The 12,730-nt window shown below is 28.5% G+C and overlaps 1 protein-coding gene across 1 annotated transcript in view; it reads left to right on the top strand.

Moving 5' to 3' along the window:
• Phum_PHUM507490 (limbic system-associated membrane protein precursor, putative) overlaps positions 1-11,723 on the top strand; it is a gene marked incomplete at both ends in the record, with an annotated part of 20,387 nt that extends 8,664 nt beyond the window's left edge. The window contains 6 exons of the mRNA XM_002430978.1: positions 5,992-6,142; positions 10,407-10,504; positions 10,601-10,775; positions 10,888-11,075; positions 11,158-11,383; positions 11,659-11,723. Coding sequence (XP_002431023.1) covers positions 5,992-6,142; positions 10,407-10,504; positions 10,601-10,775; positions 10,888-11,075; positions 11,158-11,383; positions 11,659-11,723 — 903 coding nt within the window. The remainder of the gene's footprint in view (positions 1-5,991; positions 6,143-10,406; positions 10,505-10,600; positions 10,776-10,887; positions 11,076-11,157; positions 11,384-11,658) is intronic.
• Between the last annotated feature and the right edge of the window lie 1,007 nt (positions 11,724-12,730).

Below are 12,730 nucleotides of genomic sequence, written 5' to 3'. Positions count from 1 at the left end.
GATTGTTGTGATTTTACGCTGTTGAATTTCATTATGAGAAAAAATAAAAAAAATTATTATTATTATTATTATTTTCGTAATTAAAAAATAGAAGAACGTAAAAAAAAAAAAAAAAAACGCACCGCTTCTCCAGACTGTCGGATTTTTAAATTAAAAAAAAAAAAAAAAAAGGGTTTCGTATTTATTTAATTTTTATTTTTTTTTCTCTAAATGAATCCTTTGTAAGAAACTCCAGGAGGAAACAAAAACAAAATAAAAAAAAACAAAAATTTACGAAACGGAAAGAAAGTTGAAAAAAAAAAATAAAAAAATTCTACGTAAATGATTAAAAAAAAAATTTTTTAGGTCGAATAAATAAAATTTTTTCATTTTTTTTGGCAGTGCGGGAGAGAGAGGAGAGGAAGAGGAGGAAGGGAGAAGGGGAAAGAGAGATGAGGGGGGGAAGAGAAAGAGAGAAGATTTTATAAAAAGGTTTTTTTTTTTTTTTTTAATAATATTTAAAATTCGAAATCAAATCAAAAGGGAAATCGTAGTATATACGCAAATAAGAAAAGTAAACCTTTTTGTGATGATAAAAAAAAAAAAAAAAAAAAAAACAAATTCTTTGAAAAATCGTTGAAAAAGAGTAGGAAACTTTTGATATTGATAAAGTTTTTCCGACTTATCAAAATCGTTCGTTTTCTTTCTTTCTCTCTCTTTTTTTATTTAATGAAAAAAGGTTATTGAAAATTATTTAACAGAATGAAAATGGAATATTCTATAATAAATCGAAATGGAAACCGCAAAAATTTTCTCGAGTTTTTCCTTTTTTTTCCTGCTTTTTTCAATGCAAAAAACTAATAAAAATTATTTGTTTATTATTTTTTTTCAAAGTGGGAGGGGCTTAATAAAAAAAGGGGAGCGTAAGATGATGTATGTTGTTTATGAGTTTTTATATGTATTTTATATTCATCTTACATTTAATATTTAATTAAATTTTTTTCGTAAGAGTCAACGATACGTGATTCGTTTTTGTTTTTTCGTTTTTCAAGGTCAAATTTGTTTCGAACGCGGCCATTTAAAAACCAAAAAAAATAATGATGATTCGTGCGATTCACGGTTAAATATAAATGCATACGAATGTTAACGAATGAAATGGGGAGGGGGGAGATTTTCCGAACCTTATCCAAATCGAAAAAACCGATCGGAAGTGCGAAAAATGTTACGAAAAAGCGAGAAAAAAAAATTTTTTTTTTTTTAAAGCAGAAAATCGTTTCGATGTTTTTTTGTAAAAAAAAAATAGCGAGGGAGAGGGGGAAAGGGGAAATTTAAATTTTCCTCTTGATTTAATCCTGCACTCGGTTTTAAAGGTTATGCATATATTTCTTATGTTGATTTAGAGATTCCGGCGAACCTTATTGCAATTCCAGTCGCAAAATTCATTTCTCCTTTTTTTTCCTCCCTTTCCTTTTCTCTCTCTCTCTTTTTTTTTCTCTCTTGTTTTTTATTTCTTTTTGGATAAAAAAAGAAAAAAAAATTAACGTTTAACAAACGGATGAGAAATTAATTTGTTTCCTGTCAAAGTTTTTTAATATTTAAAAATTTTAAAGGTTAAAAAAAAGATGAAAAGGTTTTTATAAAGCTGGTTTTTATTTTTCCTGTCGGGAAAATTTATTGTTAACAATGATGATGAAAACGTTACGTGGAACAGAGGAGATATAAAAACGATAATGATAAAAAAATAATAATAATAATAATTTTACTAGAGATTGCGATGATGATGCGAAAGAGAAATTACAAATAGAAAATCAAAAAAAAATAAAACTTTTTTTAAATTAATCCTACCAAAAATTAAAATATTTTCTTTGATGGTTTTCTTTCCGTTTTCCAACTCAACAAACATTTTCATTCTCTCTCTCTCTCTCTTTCTCTCTGTTAAAAAAAAAAAAAGAGAGAGAGAGAAAGGATTCGCTTATCCGTGGAAATAAATAATTTTTGTATATGAAAGAAAGAACGAAAAAAAATCCTTTTGTAACCCAAAATTCTGGACAAATTTTTTTTTATTTTTTTATTATTATTCTGCTAGAACCTTATCATTCATTATCCTCCATTTTATCATTACAAAAAAATTCATTCATTCATTCATTCATTCACCCGTTTCGTTTAATTATTTATTTATTTTTTTCCCTCTCCCCCTACTTTTTTTTTTTATTTTTTCTTCTTATTCTTCTTTTTCTTCTTTACGCGACAAAATAATTTTATATAAATCAAATGATTAATTAGTTTGCGACAAATTTTTAATTAAACTTTTAATTTAACTAAATAAATAAAAAAAAAAAAAGTAAGTGAGAGAATAGAAATCCCACAAAAATAAAAGATAATTATTTATTTAAACATTAATTGTTAAAAGTTTTAATTAGAATTTTATATATATATACATATATAATTTTTTTTTTTAATTTATGTTTTTTTTTGTTTGTTTGTTTGTTTTGTTTTCGTTTTCGTTTGCTTTTTTTCTTTTTTTTGATTGATTCCGAAATTCCTATGGCACAAAAAAAAATAGCCGTCATATTAATTACAAATTAAAATTGCAGCCATTTTGAAAAATAAAAAAAAAAAATTCTTATAAAAAAATTTACAAACAAAATATTTTTACAAACAAACAAAATATTAGAAGGAAAAATTATATAAACGTTATTAAAGCCATATATTTTAAAAATGATGACCGGATATGATTTTAAAAAAAAAACGCGGGAAAACTTCTTTAACTTCCTGTTTTGCGCGCCAATTAATAAAGATAAAAAAAAAATTCTTCTTTTTTCTCTCTCTCTCTTTCTCTCTCTTTCATCACGTCAAAATCTATCAAAAAAAAGTTTAGGAAAAATAACAAAGTTAAAACTTTATCTATGTGTGCGTGTGCGTGTGTGTGCGTGAGTGCGCGTGCCTGTACGTAAAATAACAACGCCATTGTTAATGACAGCATTTAATATCTTCGATGCTTCAAATTAAATTCACTATAAAGTTAATATTTTCAACGTTAAAATGTTTATCCTGTTCGCGACAGTAAACATTAATAACTAAAATTTATTGGATTTAATACTAATAATAATAATAATAATAATTAATGAGAAAGGAAAAGAAACGATGATGATGATGATGATAATGATGATGCTAAAAACCTTAAATTATCAATTAATAAAAAAAAAAAATTTAACTGGAAACATTCGACGTGATAACAAATTTCGGTTGTTTTTTTTTTTAAATTTTATTTCGAACAATCGAAAAAAAGAAGCAGAAGAAAGAGAGAGATAGAAAAAAAGAACATGATGTGAAGGAAAAGGAGAAGGTGGGAGGACGGGAGGAGGAAAGGGGAGGGAAGGGGGAAAAGTTTAAACTTAGGTAAAACCATTAAAAACCCTTGAAATTCAATAGAAAAGTTTTTAATTTTACTTTACACAAACTGTCAGTAACTAGTTAGTTTTTTTTTTCTCTTTCTCTCTCTCTCCTCCTCCTCTTACTCTCTCTCTCTCTTTTTTCTTCCGTGATTTTACATTTGATTGAAACACACACACAGAGAAAATTTCTTCAATTTTATTGTTTTTTTAAACACTGATATACGAAAATGTAATTTAACAAAAGAGAATCAGACAACCAAGTAAAATAATAATAATAATAACGTAGAAAACGTAGGAAAAAGGAAACAAAAAAAAAAAGTGGAAAAGGAAAAGAAAATTCGGACCTTAAAAGGTTTTTCCTTTTTCTTTCCTCCACCACCCCTTACATTTTCTCCATGTTTCGTTAAAGTTAAAAAACTTTTTATTGTTTTTTTTTTTGTTTTCTTCTTCTTGTTATTGATTTCTACTCGAACTGATAAAAAAAAAAGATAGATAAACAGATAGATAGATAGATAAATAAGTGTACAAAATCTTTAAATATAAGAAGTAAAGAAAAAAAAACTCATGGAATTTATTACGACCGTTAAAAAAAATTTTTTTTTTTCCTTTCTACTCCATGCACTGGAAAAGTTTTCCATATTTTATAACCGAAATTATCAAGTTTTGGTAATTGATAACTTAAATTGTTATGTTAAAGCTAAAAGCATTACCGAAAAACTGACAGGAACAGAACGTAAAAATGATGATGGAAAAATAAGAGATGATGCTGGAGAGAATAAAAAAAAAAAAGATAGAGAGAGAGAGAAAAAGGATTTTCAGATGGAAAACTTAAATTTTGCCTCTATATGAAAAATATATATTAAAACACTTTTGAAAATTATTTAATGATCCTTTTATTTTAAAAAAAAATACTGGAATTATTATTATTATTATGGGAGTCGGGAGAAAAAATTTCCAGGAAAAAAAAAGCACATGATGTAAGATGTGGAAATTTTTTTTTTTTTTTTTACTAATGGAAATACTGGAGAAAAAGGAAAAAATATGAATTTGAAAAATAAAATAAAATAAAAAGAATGCATTATTTGAGTTGGGGAGAGGATGGGAGGGAGGAAGAGAGGGAGGGGGATACTATAGGATATAAAAAAAAAACTTTTATTTTTTTTCTGTCTTTCGGACGTACAAAATAAAAAGTGGGACGAGAAAAAAAATAAAAAAAAAGAGGGAATATAATTTTAACAATCGTTTTTTTTTTGTTTTCGCTTGCGCCACGTTTTTCTGATAAGAGAGAAAAACCAAAAAATCCACAAAAAGATTAATTGGCAGGGAAACGGGTTCGGAAAAAGGAGGTTTATCACATGTTAGATAAATGATTTTGCGGAATGCAAAATGCTTTTAATTAAGTTTGTTTGGAGGGGAGAAATGAGGTTGTGGGGGGGAGAGGAAAGAGGAAACTATGAGGAAAATGAAAGGAAAGTAAAATTGGGGGAAAAAAAAACAAAAAAACAAAAAAAAAAAAGTTTTCCATATAATTTTTTTCCGATGCGAACAACACGTGCTGTCTTTTCTCCCTCTTCCTCATTCCTTCTCTCTATCTTTCACCCTTTCTCTCTCTCTCTTTCTGACCTATTCTCATTCTCTTTTTCTGTCCCATCCTTTCTCTCTTACTCTCTCTGACCTATTCTCATTCTCCTTCTCTGTACCATCCTTTCTCTCTTTCTCTTTCAGTCTCACTCTTTCTCTCTTTCATACACTTTCCTTCTTCCTCTTTCCCACCCTTTGTCTCTGTTTCTCTCACTCTCTTTCTGTCCTACTCCCACTTTCTCTCTGTCTTTGTCCTACTCTCATTCTTTCTCTTTTCCTGTCTGTCTCCCTCTTGGACCCACCTTTTCTCTCTCTCTTTATCCAGCTAAAATTTTTTTTTGTTTTGCAATAGATTTTTCCCATTAAATTAATTTAACATTTAAAAAAAAAAAACAAAATTAAGGGTTAAGGACAAAGTTACTGCCGGAAGCGATAAGAAAAAAAAAAAAAAAGGATCTCCTTGATAATTTTTCCAGACGAAACCAAATTTTTCCATTAAAAAAAAGTAAAAACAACTGGAGAAAATATATGTATGACGTAAATAATTAAATAAAAACAAAATAAGTAGAAAATTTTCTGTAATGTAGGTGTATATTTATATATATTAGTCATGTAAACTTGACAACGTTATCAGTAGGGCAAAATAGATAAAAATCCAGAGAAATAATAAAGTTTAAAAAAGTGTAAAAAACTTCTCCAGGGAATGTATTATGGAAAAAAAAAAAACTTTTTCACTTGGATATAAATGATGTATCAGAAAGTTTTTTTGGAAAAAAAAAAAAAACTTGTTACAAGAACACATTATCCTACCTAAAATTAATATATTCATAACCGGTTTTCCTTTTTTTTCCTTATCATCATCATTATCATCTCCATTTCGTTTTCTATCTCTTTCTTTCTCTCTCTCTCTTAATTCTTTTCATACTTACTTACGAAACTTGTTTATTTTTTTTTAATAATTATACTTTCTTATGTAACTTACTTTAGAAATTTGTATCGGGCGTAATGTTTTTCATAACCGGAAATTGTTTTTTAGAATAACGTTCTTCCATCTGGAGAAAAAAGTAGAGAAGGTTCCAGCATAACGATCGAACAAGCGACTCGACACCAGGCTGGAACTTATCTTTGTACAGCATCAAATGGAGTCGGAGATTCGGCCATACAATCCATCAATCTTCACGTTTTGTGTAAGTAATTTTTTTTATTTTTTGATAACGATAATAATGATAACGACGACGATGATGATAATGATAATGATGATGAAGATTTACTTTCCGCAACAACAATAAAAAAAAAATTTTTTTTGATAAATAAAACTTAACTTTAAAATTTAACTTTAGGCATTTCCTGTTGAGTTTTTACTTCTTCTTTTTCTTTTTCTTTTTCTTCTTCTTCCGTTTCCGGTTTTTTTTTTTTTATTTTACATTTAAAAATTTATTTTTTTTAACTAAGTCACGAAAAATTCTTATTATTATTATTATTTTTTTCTTCTTTCTCATTTTCTTCTTGTTTTTTTTTTTTTAAACTTCCTTTTACACCATTCTATAATTTTTAAACTATATAAATATTTTTGTCGCAACACGTTTTATATTAAAAGTATTTTTACGCTATAAATTTGTTTTTTTTTCTTTTACTATAACTATAAATTTGCAGGTGAGCAACTTAAAAAAAAAAAAAAAGTTGAAAACAAAAAAAAAAAAAAAATATTTTACTGCCGTCCTCCGCAACGCATACGTAATATTTATTAACTATTATCATTATCATTTTTTTTTTTAATAGCAGAAGACGTTAATGATAACTTGTCGCTATAAAAAAAATATTAAAGGATTTATAGCGTATTAATTAATTTTATAGCAACTTCGATAATTTTTTTAAAAACGCGCGCGTGCGCGTCTTTAGAAAAAATAATTTCTTACACGGGGGGAATTGAACGTAAAAAAAAAAAAAGATTCTAAAAGGGAATGAGGTCGGAGGTTAAAGGTTAAAAGATAATAATAATAATAATAATAAAAACTTTTACGAGGGAAAAAAGAAAAAAAAATATCAAAAAGTTTGCAAAAAAAAAAAAAAAACACACGACCGAATCGATTTTATCATCATCATCATCATCATCGCTATCACTTTTTTTTTTTTTTTTTTTTTGAAAAAAAAGGAAAAAAATTTAATATTTTTTTCAATAAGGGAAAACCTGGAAAAAAGCAATTTGAAAGGTTTTTCCGGGTAATTGGAAATAAGAAAAGAAAATTCCAATGGGTTTAGCTTTTAAGGTATAAAAAAAAAAAAAAAATTTTTTCTTAATTCCTTTTTTTTTTTTTTTTTCTTCATTTTGTTTATTCCTTACATATCTTTTCATCATCATCATCATCATCATCGTTATCATTATTATCATCATAGTTGTAGTCGTCGTCGTCGTCTGCTCCTTTTTTTTTTGTTCTTTTTAAATTAAATTTTTAGATAAAAATTCATTTGACGATTTTGTAATTATAAATCTTCGTTGATGTAAAAAAAAAAAAAAAAAAATTTTCTCCGGTTTTCCATTTAAACAAAAAAAAAAAAAAGCAAAAAAAAAACATATTTTTATGTCGTTTTTCTTGTTGTTGTTGTTGCTGTTGTTCTTGGGGTTGTTGGGGTTGTTGCGGTTGTTCTTATTGTTGTTTTAAATAACAAAATGATTTTTTAACCAAAATACAACGACATTTTAATTTTTTTAGTAAAATTTACAATTCGCGAGTGTAATTTTTATATCTCGTCGTTTATCACGATGAATGATTGATTGATTGATTGAACGAATTTTTTTTTTTATACCTCGCTTATTAATCACCCGAAATTTAATTTTTTTTGCCTTCTTCCGGTTAATAAATTACAGAAAGCGAAATATTAATTTTTTTTTTCCCACTCTTTCGTTTAAACCTTCACATCTCTCTCTCTCTCTCTCATGTTTAAACCTTCGCACCCCCCCTCTCTCTCTGCCGTTATCCCTTCACATTCCTCTTTCTCTGTCTTTTGTTAAACATTCACATGCCTCTCTTTTTCGTTAAACCTTCACATCCCCCTCTCTTTCTTTCTCTCTCTCGTAAAAGCTTCACATCCTTCTCCCTCTCTCTTTTTTGTTTAACCTTCATATCCTTCTCTCATTCGTTTAAAACCTTCACATCCTTCTCTCTCTCTCTCTCTCTCTCTCTAAAATTTACAAAATCCCAAAACGATTCCAATTTTAAATATAGTTTAATCATCATCATCATTATTACTACTTTTAATATTTATTTTTTTATTTAAACTTTTTTTTTTTATTTTATTTTTTGACCAAAAATACCAACAGCAACAGCAAAAAGAAAAAATTTATTTATTTATTTATAAAAGAAAGTGGAAGAAAACAGTTAATAAATAAGAAGAGAAAGATAGAAAATTTTTTTGGGCAAAATGCCCGAAACGGGATAAAAAAAAAAAAAACAGACAAACAAACAAACAAACAAATATAAAGAATAGAAAGAAAAAAAAATCTAGGAAAACGAATAAAAAAAAAAAAGAGAAAGAGACAGAAAGACAGAGAGATAGAGAAGGAAAAGACAGACTGGAAAAAAAAAGAAAAAAAAGAAAAACGTATTTCCGGTTTTTTATGTATTTATTATATATGTGAGACTTAAATTTTGAATCGTTTGTTCGGGTTTAACTTTTTTTTTTCAATTATAAATAAATTTTTAGTTAAAATGTCGGAAAAACAAACGAAAAAAAATTTTTTTTTTATTATAAATTCGTTCACGTTTCGCCATTTAAAAAGAAAAACATTTGCAATAATAATAATAATAATAAAAGAAAAAAAAATAGTTTGAAAGATAACTCTTTTGTAAATCGTATGGTATTTAATAGAGAGAGGAAATGACGTCATAAAACGTCGGTCGAGTGATTAAACGCTATTAAAAAAAACATAAAAATTTATTTTTTTTAAAAAATTCAATCGTTTCCATCTCTTCTTCTTTTTTTATCCATGACAATAGAAAAGAGAGAGAGAGTACGATTAAGGGAATGAATGATAAGAAAGGAAAAAAATTGATGACGATGATTATGATGACGTCATTTTAACAACGAAACGTATGGAAAAACAAAAAAACTCGTGGAGTTAAATTTTTTTTTTTTTTTTTTTAAATTTCATTTTCTTTTGTATTTCCGGTGTGGAAAACTTAACCGGAAGTTAAAAGGAAAGGGAAATGAATAAGGTTGCGATGGGTAAAGAGGTGGGGGAAATGATGACGTCACCGTGACGTAAATATATTTTAAATTTAATTTTTTTTTTAAATTCGTACGCGTGCGTAATCACACGTGTTTCGCATGTTTTTAAAATTTTATTTTCACCTTTTTTAAGTGAGTTTAAGTGCGTTTTCTTTCCTCCTACCCCTCCCCTCTTTCATAATTCGAAAAATTAAAAAAAAAAGAAAAGAAAAGAAAAAGTTTTCCGAAAAAATTTCACATAATTTACAAAAAAAAAAAAACTACGTCTGGTACGTCTGGAGTGTGTTTAAAAATTCTAACAACAAACAACAACAACAACAACTTGTTAAAAAGCTCTCTATGTCTCTCTCTCTCTCTTACTTACAATCTTAAATATTTATTTTTTCTTAATTGCTTACGCGAGAAAAAGTAAATTATGGAAGCCATTTTTTTTTAATGGAACACAACACCTCGGGTTGAAAAATAATAATTTACATCGTTTTTTCTCTTTTTTTTTCTATTTAAAAACGTATTATTTTATTCTCTTTATTGTATTTTAATGGTTTATTTATTTAATAAATTTTTTTTTCTTCTGCTACTTCCTAACCGCCCCTCTCCCTCCCCTTCCTCTCCTTTAAAAAAAAAAAAAGGATCCATTTGATTTGGAGGAAAAAAAAAAAATTAAATAAATATTATTTTTCTATTAACTGGTGTTGGGGGGAAAACGGAAAACCGACAAAAAAAAACGTGGAAGAAGAATAAGACAAAGAAAAGCAGAAGATTTTCTTTTTTTTTGACGACGGAAACAAACGAGACGTCCGTCGAAAAATGTTTTTTTTTTTTTTCGTCAAATAAAAAAAAAAATTAAATAACGAATTTTTTTTTTCATCGTTTTTCTTTCCCCCCCGGGATCTTTTTGTAGGGAGGGAAGGAAGAGGGGTAAGGGGGAGGGAGCAAAGTGACCGCAAATGTTTCTTAAAGGAAAAAAAAATGATTTAAAATGTTTTTACACGACGGTATGCGAAACGAAGTAAAAAAAAAAAAAAGTGTCACCAACAAATGTAGCCTCAGAAGATAAATTTTTTTTTTTTTTTTGCAAAATTAAATTCGAATTTGTTCGGTTTCGTGCGACTCCTTCCCACCCGCCTACCTCCTCCCTCCTCCTCCCCAACGAAAAAAAAATGGTGGGGGGAGGGGAAAAAAATTTATAAACTGACAATTTTTTTTTTTTGTTAATAAAAATAGATCCACCGGAAGTTGAAGTCGAAAGAAGTTGGGTACATTCTGGTGAAGGTTTCGAAGCTCAACTTGTTTGCATCGTACACGCAGATCCACCATCCGACGTAAGTTAAACACAAAATTCGGATAAATATTCCACCGTTTCCTCTTTTTCTTTTCGAAAAAAAAAATAATAATAATAATGATAAATTTTACCGAAGGTTTTATGGTACAGAGATACATTGAGACTGGATACGACAGAAAGGAGAAGTTTTGAAACAAGAGGAAGTCGCCATACATTAATTATTCGTAAAGTACAAGCATCGGATTTTGGAAATTATAGCTGCGTTGCTGATAACACCCTCGGGAAAATGCGTCAATATCTCCAACTTTCAGGTGAGAGAAAGAGAGAGAGAAAGAAAGATAATTAAGATAAATTTTAAAATGTTTCTTTTTACCTCTCCCCCCCACATTCGTTTCCGTTAAATTAAAATTTTTTTTTTTACAGGTAAACCGAATCAGGTTGCGTTCAATAGTAATCCAGTTAGCAGATATCACGACAGTTACAACATTTCATGGATTGTTAACAGTTACACTCCGATAGAAGAATTTAAATTATTTTTTAGAAGGATACCTGAAACCGGAAATCAGGATTTTATGTCTTACCATCAATATTCTAGAAAATACGAAAAGAGAGTAAGATTTGTGTGTGTGTGTGGCGTGCGTGCGTGTGCTCGCATAAATTATTGAAAATTTTTTTTTATGTATACACGTATAGGAAAATTCATCTCTGGACCATTCGCATCACATATTACATAACAGAATACACGATTGGAATGACGTCATATTACCAGCAATACCAAGCGAATTGTTCAGTCAGCAAATGTCTTATTTGATAAGAGGTTTGGAACCATCATCTCAATACGAAGCAAGAGTTCAGGCACGTAATCGTTTCGGATGGAATCAAATCTCGGAAATTTTTAGATTTTCAACAAGAGCCATAGGTAATCTCATCTTATCTCTTATCATTTTTTTTTTTTAAATGAAATTCATAATGATTACGTCGGACGAAAAACAAAAACAAAAAAAAATTTCGAATTTAAATTTTAAATTAAATTAAATATACAAATTTATTGTTTTTGTTGTACCGAAAAAAAAAGATATATGAGGAGGGGGAGGGGGAATCTCGTTTACGTAAAAAAAAAAAATAAACCGCTACTGAACCAAAAACTTTAATCCCGAGGGTAAAAAAAAAAAAAAAACCAAAATCAAACCGCAGGATACGCAAAATTAATATTTTTTTTTTTTTTGGATAATGAAATTCACGGTTTAATGGTAATTTAATTTTAAAAACCTTTTTTTCTTTTATTATCATTATCATCATCATCATCATCATCATCATCATCATCGTCATCGTCATCATTATTATTATTACAACAAAAAAAAAAAAAAAACTTTTGATCTGGTTAATATGTATAATTTTTCATCATATAATTTAATGGTTTTTCTCTTCCTCGTGACCTTTTCCCTCCTCCCACCCCCCTTTTCGCATTTTGTTTACGAAAAAATTATATGCGTTGATTTAATGTAATTAATAAAAAATTATCCATGTTAATTAATTAATTAATTAATAATAATAATGACGATAAACTTTGGAAAAGGGAAAACAAAAAAAAAGAAAAAAATTAATTTTCATTTATTTATTTTTTCATTTCATCATCATCATCGTTTCGAATCAATTAAACTGATAATAAAAAAATAATAATAATTTTCATTTTAAAAAAGTTTTCACATTCGTCAAATAAATCTGAATGATTGACTGATTGATTGATTGATTGATTTTGGTTTGTTCGAATGCGTTTGAATGACAAGCAAACACCATTTTTTTTTTTTTTTTAATATCTCAGGAGAAATGCGGATTTACGCACTTACCCCTCCGAAGAGGGAGTGTGGGACTCGGTATGGAATTGAAGAAAGCCTTACCGGGAACCCATACCCACTAAAACTCCTGAGCATGTCGCAATAGCGTGGCTTATATGAAGAGGGGGGGAAACGCTCGTGGGAGTAGAACCTACATTTCAGTCGCCCCTCTCCAGTAAGTCAAAACCGTTCCACACAATTTATTTAGGGAGAGATCCGTCCTAATCTTTGTTCCGCCGTCACCTCGAAAATAAGAACGCATCTCCCAGGACGTTCGGCAGTCCCCTTCAGGAGTGTCCTCCGGTCCTTCGCTGGGGGGGGACGGGAAGCTCGCCTGCTTTCAGAGAATGCGATCGGGAGGGAGGATATAGGGCAACTTCGCCACCTGTTAAACGGGGTATAGATAAAAGTAAAGAGATGAGTTGACCGCA

This window comes from Pediculus humanus, genomic scaffold (genome assembly GCF_000006295.1).
Source record: "Pediculus humanus corporis 1103172108279 genomic scaffold, whole genome shotgun sequence".
NCBI classification, from domain to species: Eukaryota; Metazoa; Arthropoda; class Insecta; order Psocodea; family Pediculidae; genus Pediculus; species Pediculus humanus.
The sequence above is the reverse complement of the archived record's forward strand: the minus strand, read 5'-3'. Positions and strand labels throughout refer to the sequence as shown.